This window comes from Colletotrichum orchidophilum (genome assembly GCF_001831195.1).
Source record: "Colletotrichum orchidophilum strain IMI 309357 chromosome Unknown Scaffold_7.1, whole genome shotgun sequence".
Lineage (NCBI taxonomy): Eukaryota > Fungi > Ascomycota > Sordariomycetes > Glomerellales > Glomerellaceae > Colletotrichum > Colletotrichum orchidophilum.
Window position 1 is genome coordinate 204,374 of NW_019172963.1, and position 27,035 is coordinate 231,408.

At 53.7% G+C, this 27,035-nt stretch overlaps 6 protein-coding genes across 6 annotated transcripts; 4 read left to right on the top strand and 2 right to left on the bottom strand.

Moving 5' to 3' along the window:
- Positions 1–703: 703 nt before the first annotated feature.
- CORC01_01367 (UBX domain-containing protein) lies at positions 704–2,326 on the top strand (the record flags this gene model as incomplete). The annotated part of the gene is made up of 2 exons (XM_022613023.1): positions 704–841; positions 902–2,326. The coding sequence occupies 2 exons, from the start codon at positions 704–706 to the stop codon at positions 2,324–2,326; spliced, it is 1,563 nt and encodes a 520-aa protein (XP_022480451.1).
- Positions 2,327–4,751: 2,425 nt separating this feature from the next.
- On the top strand, positions 4,752–6,565 carry CORC01_01368 (GAT domain-containing protein; the record flags this gene model as incomplete). Its single annotated transcript, XM_022613024.1, has 5 exons — positions 4,752–4,818; positions 4,910–4,989; positions 5,046–5,081; positions 5,143–5,517; positions 5,579–6,565. The coding sequence occupies 5 exons, from the start codon at positions 4,752–4,754 to the stop codon at positions 6,563–6,565; spliced, it is 1,545 nt and encodes a 514-aa protein (XP_022480452.1).
- A 610-nt stretch (positions 6,566–7,175) lies between these two features.
- On the bottom strand, positions 7,176–7,683 carry CORC01_01369 (uncharacterized protein; the record flags this gene model as incomplete). Its single annotated transcript, XM_022613025.1, has 2 exons — positions 7,176–7,528; positions 7,605–7,683. 2 exons carry the CDS (start codon positions 7,681–7,683, stop codon positions 7,176–7,178), a joined length of 432 nt encoding a protein of 143 aa, XP_022480453.1.
- Positions 7,684–8,345: 662 nt separating this feature from the next.
- On the top strand, positions 8,346–9,836 carry CORC01_01370 (uncharacterized protein; the record flags this gene model as incomplete). The annotated part of the gene is made up of 4 exons (XM_022613026.1): positions 8,346–8,546; positions 8,788–9,088; positions 9,158–9,265; positions 9,298–9,836. 4 exons carry the CDS (start codon positions 8,346–8,348, stop codon positions 9,834–9,836), a joined length of 1,149 nt encoding a protein of 382 aa, XP_022480454.1.
- Positions 9,837–16,471: 6,635 nt separating this feature from the next.
- On the bottom strand, positions 16,472–16,813 carry CORC01_01371 (uncharacterized protein; the record flags this gene model as incomplete). The annotated part of the gene is made up of 1 exon (XM_022613027.1): positions 16,472–16,813. The coding sequence occupies one exon, from the start codon at positions 16,811–16,813 to the stop codon at positions 16,472–16,474; it is 342 nt and encodes a 113-aa protein (XP_022480455.1).
- A 3,675-nt stretch (positions 16,814–20,488) lies between these two features.
- On the top strand, positions 20,489–22,198 carry CORC01_01372 (F-box domain-containing protein; the record flags this gene model as incomplete). The annotated part of the gene is made up of 2 exons (XM_022613028.1): positions 20,489–20,578; positions 20,660–22,198. 2 exons carry the CDS (start codon positions 20,489–20,491, stop codon positions 22,196–22,198), a joined length of 1,629 nt encoding a protein of 542 aa, XP_022480456.1.
- Positions 22,199–27,035: the final 4,837 nt, after the last annotated feature.

The window sequence follows — 27,035 nt, forward strand, 5'->3', positions numbered from 1 at the left end:
CTAGCGCAAAATGGCCACGAGTTGCAACCGGCGGGGTCTTTATTTTATGGCGAATATATGCACCTATCCGACAAGTCTCCCCTCTTTGGGTAGGTAGGTATCCGTAGATGTTGTGACCATGTGTCCTGATAAGCGATGAGGTAAACTTTTTGTGGCGTCGTGAACATGATTCGTCGCGCAGGCGCCGGCAGTACCGTACCTACTTACCTCGTGTACGGATCCCTCCAAGGCCCAGCTAAGGTACCTTGCCAAGCCCTTGCACGTCCGACCTCCGACACGGACAAGTGTCGTCACCGGGCAAGACGCTCGGTAATCAGCTGCGACTAGCGGAGCATCTCAGACACCCGTCACTTGTTAACGCATCCAGCCTCTCGCCGACAAGCTACATCAGAGGCCAAGGCCGCTCCTTTGTCTCTTCACGCTGTCCCACTGTCTCCCCCGCGGAACCAACTGTCAAAGCATTCAAGTTCCGGCTTTTGATCACGACGTCGGCAGGTCACCGCAGCTACTGCGCAGTTGTCGTTCTCCGCTACCTTGCTTAGCCACGTTGCTCTTAGCCATAACCAGCCCACCTCCGCCCGAGGTTTAATTCCTTCCGCAACTTACACCTGTCAACCTTCCCAACCGCCTACTCCATGGACCACTGAATTCACTTTGAAATAGTCGCCAATATCGACTTTTGTTTACAGCAGCAGCCGAGAACATGGCGGAGAGCGGAGACGTGGACTTAGGGCAGCTGTCTGCAAGTCAGCAAGAGTCCCTGCAGCAATACACAAGTGTTACAAATCAAGAGCTCAAGGATGCGATACCGCTATTGCAGCGATCGCAATGGAACGTTCAGGTAAACTTTGCATCACGGTGTTGGCCGGCTTGCGAACTATGCTGACCAGTCTGAGTACAGATCGCCATCGCCAAGTTCTTCGACGGTGAGGGACCTGATCCTGTCGCAGAGGCATTGGCACAGGACATTCCTCGGACAGAAGCGCGGCACGAGAACCTCCAAGAGAGTCTGCTTGCCTCGGCCGGCCGTCCACCGGCGCTTCGGAGAGATCGACCTGACCCAGCGCCGCGAATCGTTCCTCAATCGAACAGAGTCCACCGGCCGCCATTTCTCATCGGGCTACTTTTGGCGCCCTTCAGTATCGGTTACAGCATTGCATCCAAGATGTTCCGGACCGTCTTCTACCTCCTCAGCTTTCTTCCCCGACAGATCCGGCCACGAACTATCACAAGCGGAGCAGGAAATGGGCTGCGGAGTACCAACGGGCGCCGGATGCTGATGCCCAGAGACACGGCCGCGCGTTTCAAGCGCGAATTCGAAGAAGAGTATGGCAACACGGAACTGCCGTGGTTCGAGGGCGGGATCGCTCAGGCACAAGACCTGGCCAAGAAGGAACTCAAATTCTTACTTGTCGTCCTTATGTCACCGGAACACGACGATACCGAATCATTCACGAAGGAAACTCTATTGAACCCGGATGTTGTCAGCTTCATCAACGATCCGGCGAACAATGTCATTCTGTGGGGCGGTAATATCCTGGACTCGGAAGCGTACCAGGTTGCCCAAGAATACAACTGCACAAAGTATCCATTCTCAGCGATCGTGTGCCTCACACCGAAGGAAGGGAGTACCAGAATGAGCATCATCAAGCGGCTGGCTGGCCCGATGCCGGCTGCTGCGTATCTTTCAGAGGTACAGACCGCCATCAACAAATACGCACCAGATTTAGCAGGCGTTCGAGCAGAGAGGTCAGCGCAAGAGGTGGCGCGCAGCCTGAGGACCGAGCAAGATACTGCATACGAGCGATCGCTGGCCAAGGACAGGGAGAGAGCACGACAGCGGCGGGAGGCGGAGAAGGCGGCGGCAGAAGCTGCGCGCAAAGCTGAGGAGGATGCCGAGGCTGCGGCAAGGCGCGAGGAGCATTGCGAGAAGTGGAAGCGCTGGCGGGCGACGACGATGGAGGACGAGCCACCAGCGAGCAATAAGGACGTGGTACGGATTGCGCTGAAAATGCCCGAGTCGTCCGGTGCCGGAAGGATTGTGCGCCGATTCCGGAACGACAACACGATGGAAACGCTATATGCTTTCGTGGAGTGTTATGATATGTTAACGGCATCAGAGGAACCGGCAGAGAAGGCCGCAGTCAAGCCCGAGGGGTACGAGCACGAGTATCAGTTCCGCATTACGTCTGTCATGCCCCGGGTCGTGTATGAACCCAGCAAGGAGGAGACGATAGGACAGAAGATTGGGCGGTCAGGCAACTTGATTGTGGAGGAGGTCTCAGTAGACGGCGAGTCTGACAACGGTGAAGAATACTCGTCTTGAACGGAGCAGATACACCTGAGGCATCTATTCAAGCAAGTGTAAGATGACACGAGATAGACAAGCATTAGTAGAAAACCGCGCCATCTTGTGCGCGCAGCAACCGGGCAGCGAATGACAACTATTCCAACCATATCGGGATTGTGGAAACTTTCTTTTCAGCAAGTACTTTAGAGTGTAAGGCATTGTCGCCGAACGCTGGCCGCGGGAGCCGTCTGTCCAAGGTAAGATAGCCGACAGACAAGGCCGTGAGATTCAAAACGGACGACAACGTTCGCGAGGGAGGCAACCTGATGATGTAGCGTCGCGGGGGGTTTAGTCTAAGAGGGTATGATTTGCGTGGCCTTTGATGTCTGGTGTCTTGGGAGTGCCCCACCGGACGAGGCTCAAAGTGTGTACTCGATACGTGATGCAGCTGGTCATGTGGCGCTGTTCGCCCTTACACGTAAGTGTTGAGGGTGTTGTGCTGCTTGCGTGGATGAGTGAGGCTGTGCAGTAGGACGGTGCAGACCTACACTTGGCTGCGGGGCCGTGAGTATGCAGTTGAAGTACATTGGCTGCGAAGAAGACGGCGGCAGATGGAAAAGGTCGATTATAGTAATCATGATGCATAGATAGATAAAGGATCCAAGTTTGCTCAACTCGGTGTTTTTTTTTTTTTTTTTTTTTTTTTTTTTTTTAAATACGAGGTGCTATTGCTGAAGGAGCAGATTGCCGTCCGATCACCGAGGAAGACCCTGAAATATGGCATGAATGGACCGGTAGCTGGACCTGGACCACCGTACCCGCCCGCATACGTCAAAACGGGGGTTGTCTCTAGTTAATGCGACCCCCAATTTTTGACGTGGTGTGTGGTAGTCTTCTCCAGATAAAGTAGAACCAAACCAAAGAATGAAAGGTAAACATTCTAGCAAAGCATGACGCGCAATATGGTCTGGGGCATGTCGATGCTAGCCACGGTAGCCATTTTGGTATACTCAAGTCTTGCAAGTCTTCTTGGGTAAGTGACTGTGTGAGGTACGAACGCATAGTTGTAGAAAATGGCCCATCTGGAGGAGAGAGACGCATGGCAGTCTTGGCCCTTGGGTCCGAGGATGAGAGTCGATGAGGATTGGGAAAAAGACCCGAGCCGATATTTGGTTGGCCGGCGTCGTTTCCAGGTCCCCCGCCTCTGAAATGCGAGATACGTACCGGTGATCGGTGCAAGGTCTCCCCAGGCGTTGCCGCCTTCTCTGGACCTCTGGCGCATGACTTTTTGCTATCCAAGTCGTCGTCATGCCTGCTCGAGACTCGACGCCGCTACGCCGTACCTAGTCTGAACAACTCGCCGCAGCAAAAGGTGCGACGAGCATGCCTTCATCAGCCCAAGACGACGAGCTGACGGAAAACTCTTTCCTTTCCTCCCATCCGTCACACACACATCTTGGTCTGAAGCATTCAATACATGTGGCTCGTTCCAACCAACAACAACAGCGCAAAGGTCTCTAATCGTTTGCCAGAAACACTGACATCTGCCTGCGCGCCCATTATTGTTTCTTACGGGTTCCTTGGACACCACTCACCAGACGAAGCATCTGCTCGAGCCCGAAAACAAGTTGACGACTAGCCACACTCATTTGCACCATCCTCCACGAGATAGATCTCAGAAGCGCTACCTACGGAATATCAAGATATTCAAAGCCACCGGCAAGACCAAAGACTACCACCGCCGCTGCGTGACCACTACTCCGTACCGCCGTCAGTCACTCTCCTCGCACCACGCACTCGGAGAGGCGCAGACAAGCCCACTCAGCCCGAACCCTTGCCAGGCGCCGCCGTCTCTCCCTCCTCTCACGCCGAGACGCTGCACACTGCATCGCATCCACCCCGCCAAAACTTCTCCAACGGTCCAACAGACCAGACACCGCACTATAGCACACGCTTAAAAGGACCCCGTGGACGGTGGACCAGCGCGGGACGCCGGGCTGAGGTTTAATTTAAAATAACCCCCCAGTTCGTCTGGCCCGTCCGACCTTGCCTTACCCTCACCTCCGAGCGTCACTTCCAGGCTGCAGCTCAACTGGACCACGCCCTGCGTATCCGTACCTATTTCTTCCAAACTCTTACCGCTGCCTGCCACCCACGCCCCCAATACACGCGCACAGCTTCCCGCATTGCTGTCATTCCATTCACCGAACCTTAACCCTTTCCCACAGACAATCCGCCATCATCCATTCACTTCAGTTGTTCCCGGCCGCGTTGCGACAGCTTCCGGCTGATCGACATTAGTTATATTGACGTCTCTCTCGACCGTCCGACCTCTCCGCTTCGATTCCGGACGCTTCCCCCTTTGTCCGTCCAAGAACCCCTAGATCCGTTCTTCCGACGCAAGTCTCCTGTTCCCTCGCGGCTCAGTGTTCCTACGCCCGCCGGTTCCGCGACCGCAAAGATGAAGGCCATGAAGGGGCTCAGTGTGAATCGGATGATGAGTACGCTCAAGAAGCGAACAACAAACAGTGAGTAGGGAATCGCCGTGCATCCAACCACTTCGACCCTCTGTAGGGTGATCGCGAAGGACGTACTGATCGATGTCTCTCCCTCCGCAAGACTTCAGTGGATCCAGCCAAGTGTCGGCGTCGACAGATCCGCAGAACGAGACGCCCGAGGCTACAGCTGCTCGTGGCGTGGTATGCAAGATCCGGCCTTCCTTTACGCCGACAGCCATCGCTGACCTACTGCTCAGAAACAATTCTGCGAATCTGGAGGCCCCAATGCTCAGGTACATACTCAGTGGCGGTATCCGTGGTTGCTTAGAGCTGCATGCTAACACGATGTCGTAGGGCGATGAAGTCCTCTATCTCCCGCCCATCGTCGATGCCGCTGAGTCTTCCCCGGCCGCCGCCGCCGAATGCGCCCGCATCATCCGGAAATACCTAGCCAAGGACAACCACGCCAAAGCCTCGTGGCAGTACAATGCCATCATGCTAATCCGCATCCTTACCGACAATCCCGGCCCCACGTTCACCCGGAATATGGACAAGAAGTTCGCCGATACCGTCAAGGAACTATACCGGACTACGCACGATCCCAGTGTCAGACAAATGTTATCTGAGACGTTGGACACCTTCGAGGCCACCAAGTTTGACGATCAAGGTCTAGGCGAGCTGATCTCCATGTGGAAGAAGGAGAAGGAACGGAGCTACAAGCAATATGGCGTAAGTGCATCTAAAAAAAACCACTCCAATCCGTCCTGACCGAACTGACATACCTCGCCAGAACCCCAGACAATCCGTGGCGGGTCCCGATCCTCGAACTATGAATGCGCCGCCATTTAATCCCCATTCGCAGAACTACTTTGCCAGGAATCACACCAATCGAAACTTGCCTACACCCGCTGAGCTTGCGAGCAGATTGGAAGAGGCGAGGACATCTGCGAAACTACTCTCCCAAGTCGTCGTCAACACTCCTCCTCAGGAGGTGATCGACAATGACCTGATCAAGGAGTTCGCGGACAGATGCCAGAGCGCCTCCAGAAGCATACAAATGTACATGACGGCCGAAAACCCGTCTCCCGACAACGAGACAATGGAGCACCTGATCGATACGAACGAGCAACTTCAGTCGGCACTCAATCAGCATCAGAGAGCCGTTCTCGGTGCTCGAAAGCAGCTTGGAATCGACCCACGGTCAGACAACACCAGCCCCGTGAGTGCTCAAACAACCGAGACTCAGCAAGCTAGTCGGACCCAAGAGTGGGCGCAGGCGCAGGCGCAGTCGTCATCTTCTAGCTCGACTCCAGTCCCTGTTCTTCCGACGAGGCCATCTGAAGGAAGCGGAAAGGGCAAGGCATCGGAATCCTTCGCGCCGCCCCCGGGACCGCCCCCGAAAGCTCAACCGCAACACGGGGCCGAGGACCCCTTTAAGGATCCCCAGCCAGAGAACCACTACTCTTCATCGAGCCGACCCGGAGGATCCGGGGGTGCAGTGGAACTGCCTGGTGAAGAGCCACGTCTGGCTCATGAGCCCTTCCATCCAGGTTTCAATCCCACTCCGAGCTACCTTGGAAGGCAAGACAGTGCTTTGGGCAAGGTCGCAATGCACGGCGCCGATGAGGCCACTACGCCCGGACCACTCAGCGGCAATCCGATCCACACTGTCGATCTCAGGAACCGGCAAGGGACACTGCGCGAAGACTCAGATGATGACCTTTACGAATCAACTCCGAATAGTTCCAAGAAGAAGGAACCAGTGTACAGGTACTAAATCGAGTCGCGGAGGCTCGATTCGGTAGGGAGATGTTTCCTGCCATGTTTGGTTGATCAGCAAAAGGGGGGTTTTCACTGCGCATTTGCTTTACAGACTCTTGCGGGAGAAATTTGGTTTTTTGCGGTGGTTGTTCTCTCGCGCAAGGCAGAATCCCGCGCTCTTGATGAGCGAAGCAATAATTGATTATAGGCATCAGCAAAGCACGGAGTCTGGCTTAAGAGTTTACCTCTATGAAATCAGACCTTTATCCTCCCCGACTCCACAGTCGTCAAAGGAGGGGCGACTCGTTGTACATTCCTAACGACCTCTACTTTCCCTGTTGTCAAGGGTACCATCCATGTCGTCCACGCTTGTTCCTGTCAATGTTTGCCATTGATGTTTGCGGCATATTCGTCGTTGTAACTCTAGGAGAGCCCGACCTCAGCCATGGCCCCGTTCATGACTTCTTTCAATTCGTCGGTCCGGCTCGAAGCTCATGCTCGTTGAGGATCTCACGCAGCGAGACAGGCCTGATGACCTCAAACGTCCCTTGTACCGTGATGATGGCCGATTGCTCGTCCCGCGCTCTCTGGGACTGGAACAGCATCACCACGCGCTCTCTACCTTTCTACAACTCCACCGTCTCGAGCTTTGGCGTCTTGAGTGCGGCGGCCGCGGCGTCTCGTAGCATGTCGTCGATGGCCGCGGCGTGCGCGTCAGCCGTGAGAACACTCGATGTCAGCGCTAGACGCGTGAGGTTTTCCCACTGTGAGTGTGAACCTTTGCTTGCCTGCTGGAAGTAGCTGGCGTCTTTCATTAATGAGACTGAGTTGCGAGTTTGTGGCTTATGGCTAGATTCGGCACCCTGAGCCATTGGCGGTGCAGTCGTATACGCTTCCCGGGTATGACTAGTTGAAATTTCCAAAGTTGTGAGCTTTGATAGGTCTATCTCGGCGAGCGATTCGAGCATTGTCTGGTTGTCTATGTTCAAGATCGGGGGGTCGGTTAGCAGTGTCACAGGGTCAGATTGTGTCCGCTACTACAATCAATTACTTACATTGATCAGATTGTGTTTCTTTGCCACCCCGTTCTCTCCAAGGCTCGTAGCAGAGCTCTGTCAGACTTGGGAAGCGCATAAGTAAGGTACGTTGGCGAGGGCGAGGAACGATTATGGGACACCTTCACGCGGCACATTCTGCACTTTCTCCTCTTTCTACTAACAACCCAGCTAAGCGCTGGCACACCACCTCCACCCCCCCTACTCTGTGTACAGCACACGTGTCTCGATGCGATGCTGACTGCCACAATGGAGGGACAGATCTACGTTACCTCGCTCAACGAAAGATGACACCAGGCTTCCACTGGGCGCTGAAGCCTTTCACGTAGCGAAGCAGTCGTTGGGCAACTAGACGTTGCGCAGAAAACATGGGAAGGTAAACTCCGATCATCAATGGCAAACCCCAAGTCTGCATCGTGTAACCGTCAACCGGAGACACATCAGCGGAGGTCTGCAAAGCAGGTTGCAAGGCATTCTGGGGAGGCAGCCACGTGTACGAGAGGCAGCCAGGCTGGGTCGTGATGACAGGCCATCTATTATTGATTCAAGAGGTATTGTACTTGGCTGGTCGCACGTGCGTATCACTGATAGGTCGCAAATCCAGTTATGATCCTGAACGTTTGCACCACGGCTCTTCAGGAGTACGCTCCCTTTTCTTTCGCCTCAATCAGCCGACTACAACACTGTTCAAAAACGACCCGCGAGACATAAACATCTCCGACTTTATTGCTGCCAGACATCATGCAAGACGATACGGGTCATATCATGTCGTCTATCGGGCCTGAAGACCTCGAAAATGTCCAAGGCCTTTGGAGGTTTCAATTGCACCGCGTCAAGGCACGAACGTGGGCTTATCGGGATATCAAGTTCCTGGTATACGACGACACCGTCGACAAGGAGGAGGTTGACTCGGAGGCAGGGCAAAGCAGCAAGGACACCGTGGTACCTGAGCATTCTCCCATGCCCAGGCCGAAAATTCCCGAGCCTGTTTCCATCCGCTCTACCGCGGAGCCTTCCAGACGGCGACGAAGATGCCATACTCTAGCAAGCAATCCTTGCGTCCCTAAAGCAACCGGACTCGAGTGCCGTCCCATCTATGGCATTCGAAGAACCTCAAAAAGACGAAAATACGGATGATCCAGAGCTTTAAGCAGCTATCCGTACGTCATTGATGAGCGACGAGGAGTCCGACGACGCACCCATCGCGGCGAGTTCTGAAACCCCTCTCGCCCAGGCAGATGGCGACGCAGACAACTTTGAATGCAGAATCTGTTCGAAACTGTCCACATTTCCCCACGACAAGAGAACACGAAATTTCCGCCTTTTCAACCCGACGGACGAGTTTCCGCATCTCATCACCAAGCATCCCAAGTTTTTCAATGTATGCGTTCAATTACGTCGCAGTATCGTACGGATGTACTGCTGGCCCGAGCAAGTCTCAGACGAGGATGGAAAACCCATTGTCTCCCATCATAGAGTCGCAGGTTCGAGCTCGATCTGAACGGCAAGCAACGACCATCCTCGCGCACTCGATGCTGTCCTCGACCGTGCAGTGGACTTTGCTAATTCCGTCGGCCTCCGTATAATTTGGATCGACCAAGAATGCCTCTCGCAACCGAAAGAAGATGGCTCAGAGGAAGATGAGGCATACCCGCGGCTAGGTATGTAGGTAATGCGACTAAGTTTTCGATAGACCGCAGTACTGAAGAACTGCGTTTCACGAGCTTCCGTCCGCGGCTGTTCGAATATCCATTGGATTTCTTATACATGGTTCAGCCAGACAAATGGCACACGCGGGCATGGGTTATTCAAGAAGCAGTCAGCGTCGGCGACGGCCTGGTTCTAGTCTTCCGAAGGGGCCCCTGCATTGTTTATACATCCAAGTTCCGCGCCAATCAGAAGACAGGGTCAATTCCTCGACATCCTTTGGATCCAGAGAAGCGGACACTACAATCGGAGATCATCTGCATTCCTGTCGACCGCCTCCAAGCCCTGGTCCAAACCGGCAAGTCGCTGCTGGAACAACGTATCCAGCTCATCAGACAGGCTCTGGTGCGCACCAGCACCGACGACACCATCCCGGTTCTCTCCGCAGCGGAGTCCCTTCATCCAAAGATCATAGTGCGCCAGCATGCGGCCGGGATCCACGCGTACGGAGGCAAAGTCTACGGCGGCCGTCAAAAGGTGAACGCGGTCTCGGCCCTGACGCTGCTGAAAGGTGGCACAGCATGAAGTGCTTGCACACGATCATGGAGCGGCAAAAGGAGGAATCAAATGACGAATTCGTTAAGCGAAACGGCCCCCATTACCCTACACCTCTCGAAAGAGCATGTCATGAACCAAGCAAAGTGGGAATTATTCCACCGCGGTGCCATTGCTACCGACTCGGGCGTTGGGGGAGGCCTTGATGCGACGGGGATCCAGGTCAAAGTCTGCCTTGACGCCCACCGCGCAGAAGCAGTACCTGATATGTAGAGAATCGTGGCGGAAATCTTCTTCGCCATCTTGCGGTACCTCCACGGCCTCTCAACCCGCCAGTCGCTCGGTGTTGCGGACAGTATCGGGCACTCAATCTGCACGGATGTCGTCGACAAACGCCAGATGAATTTGCCAGGCTTGGTATGTGAGCAGCTCTTTGATCATCCGGCCGTTCAGGCGACCCCTTTCAGAACGCTTCAGCTGGACAAGAATCGTGGCGGCGGCTACTACCAAGCCTGGACCGTGGACCGAATCGTGCAGAGGGGGGTTCTTTTCGTCGGCAGGTACAACCGTGCCCCCAATGCCCCGTTGGAAGGGGGGAGACTGCGCCGGGAGTCAGTGGGAGGATCAGATTAGCAGGATGGTGACAAGATGCGAGACACCATTATCAAGTGGCAACTTCTTTCATGGATGTTGGCTACGCTCTACAGCAGTGGTCTAGAGGGAAATTTCAAGATCCTCGAGGATCACCAAACCAGGTTCGTCCTATCTGGTATGGCTTGGTTCGTTCGGGCAAGTTGTGAAGCGAGACCTCTTCGCGCCAGAGAAAGAGGAAGCTCGGACGCAGCAGCTCATATCAGTTTTCGATGTGGACGGACCATGCCTCGTTGCTACCTTCTTTAATTCAGATTGGGAAGTACTGCCTTGTCCTGAGATGAGAAGTATAAGCATCTGTTGGGTGGTTGAACCGGTCGAGAAAAACGGATCGGAGTATCCTCTAGATAGAGCTGAGGCGGCCTTTTTCACGATGGCTTCGCCAACCTAAAGCGGTGGGCACTGTTCCTTAAAACAGACGGAGCAAGCCATAGTATAACCGATGAAATCCCGTTTTAGACGGTGAGATCCCGTCGGCTTGTTCTTTAACACTAGCAGATAATTCTACCCTAGGGTGTGACCTGAATAAAGTTCATTCTGCAGGCAGAGATAGCTCAGGCTTGCGGATAGATGATCGCCTTGCGGACCTTGCGGGCCTCCGTCGCCAAAGAAGTTGGTCACACCCACATCGAAATAACAGACCTTTTCACGCCCAACCTTCGATCTCTTTCGTTTTTAGCCCTTGGCCTCCAGGCTTTCAGGCGCGTCAATGTTGATTACTCCCAGAATGAAAATATGCTCAGAGGCGCAGGTTAAATGATCTATGTCTGTAGAGCCCGGCCAGCCTTTCTGTGTGCCGGATGCCCACGAAGCGGGCCGATCGAGGGCTTCGTGGCCCAGCCGATTGACGGTTCGTGAAACCCGCTGTCTGAAGGCCTCAAGGCGAGCCCACACGTGGTCAAGCCGAAAGAAATCCCACGAAGCCAGCCGATTAAGGCTTTGCAGACTCAATCGAATTCATGCGCATGGCCCAGCCAGCCCAAGGCCTTACAGCCAGCCCATGGCCCAGCGTTCAGGCCCCTCGTTACGACAAGGCCAGCCGACCGAAGGCCATAAAGGTTGGAATCAATACCTTGGTAGTCTCACTTGGTGTGTAAAAGGCCCCCCTCCTTTTCGATTTCTGTCTCGGCCTCAATTCCTTTTTCTTTCTTTCTTTCACATCTACTCGTCAGGCACAATACCGATCCGCTCCTCTCCGTCTTCGCGCCGTCGCGCGCCGGCAAACTCGTCATCGTCACGAATTCATCTTCCGTCCTCCTGCCGGCCATCTCCCACCTCTACAAACTGGCGAACTACCCCATCGTCCTGCACGTCTCCCTCTAACCCGCCGGCTTCCCCGACTTCTCTACTATCACAGCCATCCGCACGTCGGGATGGACCTTTCTGCAGTCCGAGAAGAAAGCCAGGATCCAGCCTCGGGGGATAGTCTAGCTCGATGAAGCAGCTCCCATCAGCAGTTCTATTACGAATGAATTGAAATCGTCCGAAAAAGAAGAAAGCGTCGACCCAAAAGCAATACGGCAACGAGAACTTCAAAGGTATATTTAGTGCTGTGCCCTTTTTTTACTCTGTCCCGGCCTCGGAGCTTTTCCTTACAAACAAGTATTTCCTAATTTCCTTCTACTTCCCGCTTTTAGCCACCTGGCCCATCAACACACCAGAAAGCCGGTAATATTGTACGAGTGTATGGAAATAGCTCCCCAGCAGCAAGTCGTCAGCTGTCATGTTCCTTGCACGTAGTGCAGTTGCGAATCGAGTTTGATGACGCCCACAACACAGCGGCAGGGCTCATGCTAGAGCATCATCTATCCCGCATGTAAGGGTTGGCCAGAGTCCAAGTGGGCTACGTCTCCCCTCAGACGAGATACTTTCCTCGTTATCGAAACTCGGAAAAAGTCGCAACACCCCGCAGGGCAATGGTATCCTATGGCCGATGACGATACACTTGAATCTGAGGTCAAGACCGGTATACTATCCCATAGGGTTAGCCAAAGGCTAAGTGGGCTAAGTCTCCCCTCAAACGAGATATATTCCTCATTATTAAAACTCGGAAAAAGTCGTAACGCCCCGTAGGGCAGTCATCACTGGGGGTCCTTACTAAGAGAGGATAGGATATCCTATGGCCAATGATGATAACACCTAAAAAGGTTTGAGGTCGGGACTGGTGTCCTATTCCATGGGGCCGTTTGTGTCTCCGTCGAGACACCATAATCGCGGGATCAATGCTGTTGGTAATACCATTGCGTGGGAGCGCTTGGCTGGGAAGACCTCGACTCAACATGGCCCAACGAAGGCTGTCAAGGATGGCCGTCGGGAATGGCTTATTTGTGAATGAGCATCGGGTCTAAAGAGTCAGAATTACCTCGGCTTCACCAAGAGTGGCAGATGGGAAGACTGCACATGTTAGGAACCTTACCTGGCCCGGTCATTAATGGACAACATTATACGAGGAAGCCTTCAGTGTGTTCAGAGTCGAGGCAGCATGAGGTTAGATGCTGAGACTGGCAGCAAAGAATGCAAAAGGGGGGATACAAACAAACGGCCGAAAGACCTTGAGTGAACCGCATGCCAAAGAAACCGAAAGGTAATACGATGGTCTGGCTGGATGACGTTCATCCCGAAGATGGAGGTGAAAGACGAGATCGAACTCCAATGACGGAGGAGAAGCTGGAGGAGAAGCTGGAAGAGAAAAGGATGGACGATAGATGATGGACGACGGACGATGGAGGTGAACAACGAGATGGATTTCTAATGATGAAGAGGCTGGAGGAGAAGAAGATGGACGTTGGAAGATGATGGCATTGAAGTGGGAAGACGAAGATGTTAGGGACAGAACACGGGCTAAGCACCAGCTCAGAAGTATTATCTATACCTGCAGCTTCCCTAACAGCGAAAGCAAGAGTGCATCAACACGGAAGGCTCTAGGGTGTAGTTCGCAATGTTCCTATTTTCGCAGGCGCACCTGGATTGTGTCTGCTCTCACATGAGCAAGCGCAAGTCCTACGAGAACCCAGTTGTGGCAGGGCAGCATTCATGTAAAGAAGACACAACTTGATGTCAAAGCTCTTCTAGCTGGCAAGAGCATGGAACCTACAACGATCCGCCTGTGTGACTTACAAAAGGCATGGGCTTTCCGCCTTGTTTAGACAGCAGGTACACACGCCTTACTATGGCAGAAACAACCGGTAAGGACAGAGCATTCAAAATGATGGCATTACTCTAGGGTAACGGATAGCGAGGTTGGCGTTTCCTTCCGATCATGTCACTTAAAGTATCCTCCTCCTTTTAAACATCCCCAAGCAAAGCTTATTCTGGAAAAGAAAACAGGAGAAGGAGGCCGCTTGATTCCTTGTGCGATATATATCATCTTTCCATTTGGGCATTGGTAAGCCCCTGTGTGTCATTCCATCATGATGGTTCCCACAATGATAAGCGCGGCAGCCTCCCGGACGCCGGCCCCACAGGCGCAGCATTACGGAGAGTTGTAGGTCCACGGGTCCGTTTACGATGGCAAAAAAGCAACACAGCAAAACATACAACACCAGGTATTCGCTGGTCGTCAGCGACCCAACTACTAATCCGGCCCTCACTGGCTTATCTATGGGAGAGCGGACGGGATCCCGAGTTTTCCAGTGGGTGTGGTCGTATGTGACAGCCCATAAATCAGAGAGAGGATATATAGGAAGACAGATTAGAACATCAGGGAAAGCGTCCATCCATCAACTACATCACCCGTCACGGGTCTCAACAGACCAAAGAGAAAGCTCCAGCCATCAATGGCAGGAGGGATTCAGTACTGACCTGCACGCCTCTGCAACTCCGCCAACATCCGCCAATGACCGCCAACGGCGAAAACTGAGGAGCACACCGTCCCGGGGGGGCACGCAAACCGTCCTCCGTTCGCTAACGGCCGGCCGGCGCGCACACACACACACACACACACACACACACACACATACACAGAATAAATACCGGTCTTCCGCGTGGCAAATCGTGTTCGTACCACCATAGGTGGGGGTGGAAAGGGGGGTTGCTACCACACACCCATCTTCAGAATCCAAGCGGCGGTGTTGGTGGTGGTATCCTGCTGTCTTAGCACCTTGTCCGGAGCAAAAGAATCGGGCGAATCGGATAGTCAATGCTCCAAATGTCGCGAGATCTTGCATCTCTTTTGACAGCCACTACCACCACATGGGGAGGTGGGAAGAAATGAGTGCTGCGAAAGCCCTGGATGGGGCACAGCAATACGCTGATCTGATCTGATCTGAGCGCTGGCTTGGGCTCGAGTGCTCGAGGTTGGTCTCCTGCATGAGAGATGCCTGGCTGGTCCAAGACGAGCGACGCGGCCTCTTCCTAGAACGAAGTATGAAGCGGATGACGAACGTGGGGATTACGGCCATTCGTGCCCCTCACATCTCAATACCAAGGCTAGCTACACTAACAAATGTGCTCGTTGGCTAGCGTGCTTCAAGAGCGGCGTTTTTTTCGAGCTGCATCCCATTAACAGACAGGCACAAATGTTGGGAAACATGCCTCCCAGTCCAATCGCAACGCTTAAAGCGCTTGAAGCCACGTCCCCCTCACCTGCAAGCCGCAAGCACTGTCTGATCCGAGCAAGTGTCGGCAATCGGCTCACTTCCCGTGAGCCAATGGCCGCATTTTAGGGTAAGGCTAGGCGGGAAACGCCTGGAGATGGGACGTGCTGCAAACGTCGCCCGTCTCGGCATATGAAGCTCTTGTAAGGTCAGGGCAGACCCCTTTCCTTCCCTAACGTCGTCACATAGCCTCATCGCCTAAGAGCGACCGCGTTTCCTTGGAGCGGTAGGCCATCCCAGGTCGATCTGGTCTGAACATTTGCAGCGCTACCATCTGAGGGGAAGGGTTCGGAACCCTCCCGCGCCAGCCTTGTTTCAACGACGCCCTATCAAAGAGAAGCAACGACGACGTTGACCAGGTATAAGAGAAAATTTGTCCCGATGGAGTTGAACGGCTTTTACCCGCTTGGACCAGTGACTGCGAGGAGTCAGATGAAGAACGCCGTCTCCGTACGTCTCCGATCACGACGCTGTGGATGGTCGTCCTGAATCAAGTTCATGGCAATCATGACCCGGCCTGACATGTGCGCCTGCGGGAAAGCGGGTTCGCTGTTTCGTTGGACGGCCGTTTGCCCGAGGAAACTTATCACTAGCTACTTAGACGCGTAAGTATTGGTTTGTTCAAAAAGACGTTGTGAAAGCAAGGAGTGAAGACCTAGCAAGTCTCCATAAAGTCGGTTGGTGAATGAGGGGATTGGTGAAGAACGTCGTCAAGGGCTGGTTGGCCAGGATGCAACGTGGGAAAAAACCTAGTGCGGGCTGTGCAGGGAACCGTACAAGGATTCGATGGACCACTCGCATCTCTGGATTCTTTGGGCGGAGATCAGACGATGCGGCTGATGGAACAGAGATCGACCGCCCCTTCCAGCTAGTCGCCCACGGGCTCTAGCCTGTCCTGTTTGTTCTGGAAGAACGAGTCTCTCGGCCTGGGTGTTATTGACAAGCCCACTTGATATCGTTGTAGACGGGCCGGATTAGAGTTCGGAACTATGTTCGGGAATTCAGACCAGCAGCCATGCTTTGCGGCTTGCCGCTGAAAAGGGCTTTGAAATTGGAATGGACGTGTATATATCGTATGCTGCTTTCCATCTGGTGCACTAGGCAGTGTGAACGTCAGATTGTCCTTCTTTGTTGGAAGCGGGTCGTGGCGGATGGAAAACAAATGTTACGAGACAATACCGTATGACCAGCCGCGGGCCGGAACGGGATTGCTGATCAGTGCAGGCAGTCGGTGGTCTCGAGTGCTGTGACAGACGTAGTCGACAGCGGTCTTGAATGTGCGATTGACTCACCGACTCGTTGGTTACATGACAAGCGCGTGCGACTGATCATGTAGGTATTCCTACGAATGTTATGCAGGAAGCACTTGCTCACATTTTGGCAGTTCTGGGTTGGTGTGTTGTTGGGCCGGCGGCGGGACTATTTCACCCAAACGGCATGGGTGCCGCTGCCGCATGCACGTCGAATGCGGCCGGTCAACGTTTCCTTGGTGCCGACGTCGCGACTCGAGCCCAATGCGGTTGGCTCGTCGACGTATGCATGCATATGTACATTTATCCGCACATGAATAGTGCGACACGTAGTGATGCTCTGTAGTACAGCCAGACGCATACTACGTATATGTTGTGTATTTGGCGCGATATGTTGACATGTGTCCTCCGGCGATGTGGATATCAATGGTTTGCTGTTGGGCGAGGGAGATACACACGCGCGCGCGCACACACACACACATACACAACGTCCCACACGCAATTGCAGCATGTTGTACGGCCGTAGCTTGCTACGCTATCATGGATTACAGAGTACCGGTTTCTGGTGGCAGTCTTGGTATCTTGTCCAGGGAGTTGCGCCTCATGGAGACATCAATGTGCAGCAACGGTGCAGAATCGAAGTGGTAGCCATCAGGTAAGGTAGCCGAGAAACAAAGCAGAACTAAATCGAAAAGGAAAAAGAAAGGTTCAAGCACAATATCTGAGCGTGCCGGATTTAGTGCAGCGCAGCAGATCCGGGGGTCCCTGTTCGATAACGGACGCGGACAGGGGTTTGGATGGAAAACCAGACGAGCAAATCGCATCCATTTGCTGGCCAGCAGCCCGGATAATGGAATATTGCTGGTTTATGGGTCTCCCGGTTGGTTCGTCAGAGTCATGTGGAGTTCAGTTCAAGTCAAAGTTCCAACTCCAATCCAATCCAGTCTCATCCCAATCCCAAACGATTTGCGGGCCGAGAGTCGCAGGGTGCACGGAGGTTGTCGAACAGGGGCTCCTAGCTTGATGGCGGGAATCTGAGCGTCACAGTTCAAAAGGGTTTACTCGCCTCCAGTTGTCAAGAGTGGAAGTGGGCAGAGACCGTTGGCTTGACGTGGGCGGTCTAAGCCTAGACTCAACTTTTGTCTATCGTCGTCTTTTGCTACCGATTGGATCCTGAGATTGAAGTTTGTGGTGAGCCCCTGCAGTGTTTGCCTCGCTGCCAAGTCTGTCTCCCGCGCCCAGCTGCACGTCCGTTGCGGTGCGGTTCGCGATTGGATTGTTAGCTGGGTTGACAGGTGCAGCAGGTGTGTGGATGGCATTGACTCGAGTAAGGAACAACCTCTCCTGGCCAGCCCTGGACAGCACGACATGCCATCGATTTCCGTGCCCAGAAAGCCGATTCAAATTTGCTCACGAGGTATCCGTACTGATGATACCCGAAAACGAGTCTGGCTTTGCCGACGGGATCCGAGTTAGAAGGCTGCAGGCCGCGAACAGCCGACACCGGCCTGGTCATCTCGACAGAATTTGGAGTTATCGAGTTATCTTGGATCCCGGAAGATAGTCGCATGCGCGGTTGGAAATCTCTGGCTATTGATAAGACGGGGACTGATGGTGAGAGTAGTCGGGTGTCGTCTCTGGGAGCAGTGTCTCTCGGCAGCTGTCAAGCTGATCCCGTTCCACGTCATCCGAAGCCGCGAGAGCTCGTTGGTCGGGGGGTGAAGGTAAGAGAGGATGTTGTTTGTGAAAGGAGGTCCAGGGCAGCCAGCCACTATTGGTTCTTCCATATGCCAGCCGGTTTCGAACGGTAAGTTCCATTGCTTGCCAGTTAGCCGGGACTATGGGAAATGACGATGGGATGGGTAGGCGCGGCAGCGTAACATGGTCCGAAAAAGTTGGTATTCGATTTCGGTGCGAGAACACAAGTTGGCCAGGCTCCCAGGTGCGTCTGATTCGATCCACGTCCATCAGACCACAAACCAGGTTCCATTATGCTGGGAAGTGGTGGGGGGCAGCGGTACTTTGCATCTGGGATCGTGGTTCCATCCGGAGGGGAAGAGCGGAAGATTTCTAGTCTTGATGAGAGACGGCAGGGGACGACAGTCCCAGCGACAGGGAAGCGGTGGTGCCTTTCGGGTTACCATAGTAGAGGAGCGAGTGGAGTGGGAAGACCCGTGTGTGGTCCGGCTGTGGTCCGGCTGCTTGGTGGCAGGTGCTGCGTATCTCGTTCACAATTGTTTTGGGACTCGGGTGTTCTTGCTGCCACCAGGAAAGGATAAGGTGCGCCTGCGAGTTGACAGCTAGGAATGTGTGGGATGGATTCGAGGTGAGGAAAGAACCCAAGGTACGGATAGGCAATGCCGTAGAGCCGCAAAGCCGCAATGGAAGCAATGGAAGTCAACCTATGGAAGATGAAGGGGCAGGTTGGCAGGGCACGTACCTGCCTCCAGGCGAACCTTATGCACTTTGATGCATACATGCATCTAGACGGCAGCGATCTTCGGTTTACTTCAACCCCCGCATTGACCAGGGGGGCCCTCTTCTAGACCCTGCTGGGATCCTCCGATGCTGCTTGAATCTGCGTTTCCCTTTTGGGACATTCTTGCGAAACGTCCCTTGACCTCCTCTTTCTCCTCATCCTGTCCACGTCGTCCCTTTCCCTCACACTTTTCACACACGGTAACCTCGTACCTCGCACCGCGCTCCTACACCTGGCTTCAACGTTTTCATTCACAAACCACCACATGAACGCCGTGACAGCTTTCTCAGACGAGACGCGCAGCTTGTACTTTCTCGAATTTCTGCTAGCTCCATTCGGATCCCCGCCCTCCTCCTCTTTCTCTCGACTCTCGCCGATTCCATTCCCTTTTCTCTACTGTCATGTCGTTCATATCTTTCCCCTGCACTTGACCCAAGGTACAGGGGGCCCTCGTCTCTGAGCGGATTAACTGAATTGAAACATGTTCTACTATCCACTCAGTCTTCTTCTGCTCGGGGCCTCAGGACCATCTAATCCTGACCTGTTTTTTTTCCCTCGCTGCTGGTAGGTAATCGCAGCAGGTACCCTCGCCCTCGCGGCTTGACACACGCAAGTGTCTCCACGAGGTAGCTCTGCGTGCGTGTGTTGTGTGGTGTGTGTGCGTGTGCCTATGGTGTGTGCCAGGCACTCGCGTGAGTATCCTCCTTCCAGGTGTCTCTCTGCCTTCCTCGTCAGCTGGAGCTGTTACGGATGGTAGTTGACACAATGGCTGGCCTGTCTCAGCTTTCCTTTCCAAACCTGTCCCGTCCTGTTTTGGCGCTTCGATTGCTAGCCTTGAAAAGTCTCTTCCCTCCACCCCTTCTAATCTATCGTTTCCCGTCCATCCCTCATCCGCTCTTCTTCCCGTACCCTTATCCTGTTTAATCACCAGCGCCTCTTGTTCCTCTTGTTCATATTGCTATTCTTTTCTGCCCATTCCCCATCTATCAGTTTGGGCGGGAGCTAGCCTTGTCTCACTTAGCCCTTGCCTTACCCTGCTGTCATCATAGTTAGGTTGACCGGTCCGCGTCGGGCCAATATTGCGACTCCATTCCCGTGGGTTTCCCCCATACTATTCCAAGTACATTGTACCGTACACCTCGACAAATCAGCCCCATACACACACACACACCTACATATACACATGCGCACATACGTACCAAGCAAGCATTCTTCTGCACCTCACCTTGCCTTCTTCTTGCAGACGGCTTCTGCGAGTTAATGTAGATGGCCCCCCATTGACCCCATCGAATCCCCATCCAACCCATCCCGGCCCTCGATCTGGCCACTCTCCTCCACCGCTACCTCCTCATCTTCACCACGCCTTCTCCTCCTCGTTGCCGGCGTACCTCTAGTCACTTCCGTCCCGCAGTCGCCCACGGCTAGCTAGCTGCTGCTGGCTTACTTGGGTCATCTAACTGTACCCGCTCGTGACATTGTCCGCAAACAGATTAGCCCCGTCTGTCAACTGGCGGATCATGACTTCGGACCATCCTAGCTCTCTTCAACAGGACAACACCTTTGAATTTGATGGAATCGTTGATAAGACCCTTACTTCCCCCCTCTGTGCCAGCCACGAGGTCTTCTCACCTACTACCTTTTCTCGACATCTCTCCTCTCCCCTGACTCTCTCCTGCTCCTACATGTGGAAGCGCCACATGTCGGCGAATGGCTACCGCATCCTCCCTCCGTGCAGCGCCACAGAAATGGTCTCTGAATGACCTCAGCTCCGAGCTGCTGGCTCTCATCTTTGAGCAGGTAGGTTTTGGTGTAGTTGCCAAAGTTTCACTTGAGCACGCCGCTCCTTAATAACGACAATTGCTTACACCTCCATTGCAGCTCCGAGAAATAGACGAGCGCGCCCTTGCAACTGCGCGATGCTTGTCCAGACGCTTCGAGGCGATCGCAACTCCTGTCACCTACCGTACAATTTGCCTCAACGAGCGCATTGTTGCCCCAGACGCCGAATCGCGGTATCCCAACCTCTTGCGTAATGTGTCGTCCTACACGAACCACGTCGTCACACGAAGCGATCTTGACCCTGACGGCATTCGAAGGGTGCTAGACAGGGTCCAAAGGTTAAAGACTGTGCGGTATGCCACAATGGGTCTCCACAGCCCTCGTGAGCAGTTTGCTGACGATGTTACTAGGTGGCACTATGTCGACGCTGAATTCAGATCAGGGCGTCTCTGGCTCCCGTCGGATGTTCTCAACCCCCAGCAAACGCGATTTAATGGCACGAAACTGTTCGTCGAGGACCTGCCCCTGCGAGAATTTGAGGGACAATTACGAGACACCTATGTCCGAGCGATTCCCACAGACCTTCTGGTCTCGCTCAAGCTTGCGAGCCCTGCTCCACCGCTCACGACACGATTGAATTCCCTCAAACAGCTGCTCTTGCTCTCCCGCCGCCTAGAGACATTCCACTACGAAGATCGTGGGCAGGGGACAAATTTCAAATTCGCACAAGGAGAGCGCATGCCCCCACTGAAAGATTTGGCTCTCAAATCATATGACTGGAACCATTCGAAGGAGGACACCCGATCCCATTGGGACTTTACTCAGCTCGAGTCGCTCGACCTTAAATACGTGCCCGTCTTCAACTTCCTGTCGTCCGTGGATTTCCCTGACCTGGCGGGCTTACGACAGTTACACTGCGAAGACTTTAGCGCCCACCTAGTTGACAAACGACAAGAAGCAACCGGCGGCTTATACTTATTGGTGGCTAATCACATCCGGGCTCTACAGACCCTCAATGTGACGTGCCACATCCAGCTCTTCCCGCTAGATGGCATCTTGAGACATGGCGAATCTCTTCAGGTGCTCAAGTTCCGCGACCACATGGGCTTTGGAGAAGAGGATCGGCGGTGTCCGACACTCTGGGCTGAGGATATTGCGACTTTGGCGCAAGGTCTCCCACATGTGCACACGCTGGAGCTGGACATGGACGTGGCCCTATGCGACCCGACTGAGTTCCTTCGTGCTCTCTGCAGCTTCCGCAGCCTGCAAACACTCACTCTACATGTCCAGACGGTTCTTCATGCTCTCGAGGTGGTCCACCCAGGGATGGACCGCGACTACGACGCGGCCTTACGCACTTTCCAGTTGCTGCTGCGAGAGAGGCAGCTCGCGACCCCCGACGTGCCTTGGAAGCAAATCACGATCAATGTGGGCGGATGGCGCAAAGTAATGGTCCGTCGCTTCAGCGCCGCCTGGCGTCGTCAGAACGAGAACGGTGTCTACGCCGAGCGATGTTTTTTGCTAGAGCGGACCGAGAACGGCCAAATGGCATACCGAGAGGAGATGAGCATCGAAGGCCGCTCATCAACACCAACGCCTGACCCTCCGACACCGAGCATGGACACCGAATACGAGTAACTAGGGAGAGAAAGGCTCGGACCATCACGTTTGTATTTCGAGGAGCCGAACGCGAAAAGATATAGGGAGGTACGCATGAGATACCAGGCGTGGGGGGAAGACTACACCAGGAAAGCAGAAAATCCACTGGAGATACTAGCATATAGATGGAGGAGATTGGCGACGTCAGCACTCTAATCTTAATGATACCAACGATGTTCATGACCATGCACCCATCCTTCGCCACGCATCACTGCTCACATCTCACGCTGTATTACGAGCTCAAACCCCTCTACGACCCTCTACAAGTTTCTACGAATTCGCGGTCGCTCCCAAATGGGGCGCGTATTATAGAAGCCTGGTTTGGGTATCCAGAACGCACCGCTCACCCGAACTACATGTGGTAACAAAGTTCATCACCCGTGACGTGTCAGACCCTCCCCCAAACCTAGAACGGCATCGTTCGCGACTTGGCCCCAGTGAAGCTTGGGTCAACTCGGTAACCCGCGGGCGCAAGCGGGGTGAGCGAGCCGTTCACGAGGCGAGTATGGCTTGACGACTTCCTTAAACAAGTTGCTAAGGATGTGAATGTAGTATCTGTAGAATACCAATCCTAGTAGAGTCGTCGTCGCTCGGCCAGGGAGAGGAAGAAAAGCTGGGGTGCAGGCAGGGGAGGCATCGTGACTTGCCCGGTGTGAAAGTTTTCAATGTCAGTCGCCAGCCGGAGAATACCCTCTCGGACGGGATGGAGGGGGAATACAGTAACTTGGGTAGCGGTGCGGACGTACTTGCACCGTTTGACATTATGAAGAAAGAAACTAGGAAGCAACATGATTTCAACGTTGTGTGAAGAACTCGCCGTACACGACTACTACTTGTTGGAATCGAAACGATCCGGTGACTTAAAGAGACAATTAAAGATGGTAAAAACTTTGTCGGAATTGCCATCAACACGGGCGTCCCCAATCGGCTCGTCCCCCCCCCCCCCCCCCCCCCCCCCCCCGCCCCCCCCGCAGCGCGGGCCGCGCTCCAACCCCCGCGCCCCCTCTTTGCCGCCCGCGGGGTGGTGGGGGGGGGGGCCCCCCCCCCCCCCCCCACCCGGCCCCCCCCCCCCCCCCCCCCCTCTCCCCCGCGGGCTCCTGACTACGGTAGGCTCGGGCAGACCCGAGATTACCTATTTTCGGCGGCAGGGGGTTTTGTGGGGGGTTAATCCTACCCACCCCGGCCCCCTCCCTTCCCCCGGTTCCGCTCCGATTCCCCGCAGTTTTGTGCGCCGCCCGGTGAAGCTGTCAGGTGAACGCCATCTCACCGAGTACAGACGACGCTCTCACCTAGGTGAGAGAGCCCCAGGATCGCGACCTCACCTTGCACCACACCTCGCGCACACCGAGAGGTGGATGTACAGAAGAGGAGACGTGGGCAGAAAAAATGAAAAAGAAAAAAACCAATGATTCTACTTGAATGATGCAGCAGATGCCTCAAGTCGCGGAGATGCGCTCCGTTTGTTTTACTCTGGTCTTCCTGGCGCTGGGCGTGGTTGTAGTGCTCGTTGTGAAGCCAGATGTGTTGGGGGAAATTTGTAAAACATAATTTGCTAGCAAACATGTAGATATCTTGAAAAGAGGCAGGCGAGCTTGTATGGACGTTCCAATGGCTGGACTTCCTCTGACTGGGCAAATCAGTTCGCAAATAGTCTACGCTTGGCTGACTGAGAGCTATGTAACTCCGTAATGCGGTACCGACAACACCAAAGTGTGAACACACTAATGTCTCGCAAAGGATTTGAAGCCATATTCCGCAATTAAAATGCCAGGTCATCCCGAATGCCATGTGAGGAATCCTCAGAGTAGTTCCGCCCAGCTCTGTCGGCGCTTCTAGCTCGCTCATTTCCATCCTGATTTCTGGAATCGAGCAGCTACTTTGAAAGTTTGTGTGCCATTGAATTCTCGTAGAGTGGAGAACGAGTTGCTGTTAGAATGGTTATTTATTTCGTCATGTTCTCGCTTGGTAGTTATTGTTCGCAATTGCAATTGATCTATGGAAAGAAAAAGAAATAATGGCAGCAAAGGTGGCCAGTACCTACCGCCCCTATGGCTAGCGAGCCAGCAGCTAGGTTGTCATAAACGAAAACAGCACGCTCGAGAATGGAGGCACAATCTGCCAAAAGTTCTTCCCCAGGTATTTCGGTCGCTTTATTGCACACTTCATCCGGCCAAAGTTCAGAGAAACATTATGGTTTGACCATATCGAGCCAAGGAATCACCCGGGGCTCCCAAAGTGGATGCTGCTTTTGATTCTGCCAAGGCTGCGTTGGAACCCTCTAAGAGCTCCGTTCAGCTACACAAATATTCGATTAGTTCAATTACAATTCCTCTCTCTGTGCTATCCGCAGCCGTGCCTGCTATCCGTCGATCGAGCTTCTGTACCGCAAGCATCGCCGTCAGAGAGTGATCAAATTGAAAGCCATACAGGGTCATGGATCCACACCGTGTGAAGCTACCAGATCCCGTGACAGATTGATAGTCAAACATGGCTATCGCCTTCCAAAATCATGTGTGGTGAGACATCGCGTGCCTTTAGAAAATCGGCCAAAGCCGGAAGCTTCCTGGGCTGGCTGAAATCGTCTCCGTGTCTCACAGCCAAAGAGGGTGTCAGAGTGAAAAGTAGACACGCCACTGAGCCGTCTGCGTAGCGGAAAGAAACATGATTCCCGATAATCTGGTCGACTAGCTTCCGCCAGGGGAACACCAGAATGAATTGTAAGACATGTTCCAGCCAAGCCGCCCTCACTTAGCCCCTGTGTGTTTCTCCGAGCCCGGATGGTCCCGCAGATAATATGCCTTCGTATTCTGCACCGTGCGATTGAATTCGTGGAGCGCGCTCCGCTGAACGAAGATTCTGCTTTCACCGTCACTCCAAACAACCCTAACCCTGAGAGGTACGGCGCAAAAGGTAAATGGAGATAGGGCATACTCAAGCCAGTTCCACGGCAACCTCTCGATCTGAGGAACTCCAAAGTCGGAAACACTAGGTTTTTTTCTTTCTGCAATTCCCACATCTCTGCACACACCCCTGTGCTGCAAGTCCACGAGGCAGTAGATCAAGATGGTGGACCAAGACCGCAACAAGGTTAGCAAGCCGTCGGATGCTTTGGGCTGGCTGAGCGCGGATCTGGCCCGTCCCGAATCCTTTTTCTACTTCCCGGACGGTGCCGAGGGTGTGGAATGTATATGGCCATGACAAGTCGATTCGTGTCCTGTTCCCCAAGGGTTCTACAGGTGGACAAGCGTCTTTCTTCGGATTGTTAGGGCCCGGCAGGTCGGGTCGCGGAACGGGAAGATGGTTTGGCAGCATTCGAATGGCGGGAAGCCCTGCTCTTTACTTTCGGGATTTGTGGCTGATCTGACCAGCAGGATTTTCCGTCTCTCAGGTCTCCTCAGCTGACTTGAGAAGATGGACAGCCCAATGGTAATTGTCAAGTCTCGCTTGGAATGTTGGCACTGAAGCAATTGTTCCCTGGATAGCTTTAGCAAAGTTGTACGCCATGACGTTTAGCGCCCGGGATACTGAACGAGGTGGTTTCGGCAGACGTACGAGTCTGTTCTTCGGCTTGGTGTCGATTCGTTTGTTCCAGGGATACAAAGGTTCTGTGGAATAGATGTCGAAGGCAGGATAATAGTTCGACGCTTTGGTAGGAATGACAAACAATGATTGAATATCAATTGAGATCGGCGACCGCTCCCTAGCAACCTGACGGAAGGCATTCAAGGGAGAACGTCAGGTCATGGCTTACGGGGTAAACCGATGGGGAGGGAGAGACATTGTGGCTGTTTGTCTCTCTTGGCCGTCTGTTTGCAGCTGCACAAACGTCTCGTCGGTACTCGAGGTTGTCTATCTGATTCAGTTCGGATTCACGGACGGGTATGCTTCCCGGTCGATGGATGTTAGAGACATCTGTGTAGAAACATCAGCTAAGATTGTCTCAACCGTCAGCGCCTTCGTTTATCCCCCTCTATAGCTGTCGTGTCTTTGGGAACTGTCTGGAGACTTGTAAGCTAACAGAAGTGCTAGGCCGATAGGACTTGGTCAAGACACAAAGCAGAACCTGTTTGTTCGGCCCTTGTTGGAAGCCAAGTGGTAGTTGCCCAACATGCCACTTCAGACTTGAGGAATGTTCGACTGTCCATTGAAAGTATGTCGGAGGCCACCACCATTCGAAAGCTTCCGCTCGAATCAGGCCGATGCAGATTCGCGTAGGACAAAACATCGCTCTGAAAGGGGCCATGACGCGTTCGAATTCCAGCGTCATGTTGATGTCAGGGATACGTCGGGTTGCAAACAACACCACACTCCACTCCAGACGATACCACAAAACGAAATCAACACTGATAGTGGGCGTATGATGGTTGTTTCTGCTACCATAAAAGAGTAGGGGAAGTAGAGAACATTACAATGCCTGTTTAAACACTGGAAAAAGCTTGGAATTTGCACTCGTCACGAGTCGAACCCCAAGGTTTGTTTCTCGTAGGCGGTCGCATAACGTGATGGGAAGGTGCAGTGCCACGAGCTCAGCGCAGTTGACTTTCCGTTCCCAGCCAGCACATTGACCTGCTCTTGCCTTAGGACTGTTGTATTATTATCAGCTTTCCCATTCCTCGGTAGTCCTTGCTGTCCCGCCTTCCTCCACGGCCGTTCATCTGTTTCGTCCTCAACCCGGCGCCCCCCAAACGTTCGTACTTTCCACAACGACACGCCATTCAGCCGGTTCAGGAAAGCAAAAATTACATCTTGCCTTTGCGCAGCACGGGAAAGGACGGGTTGGGGAGTCGGTCAAGGTCAGGTACACAATAGCGTCGCC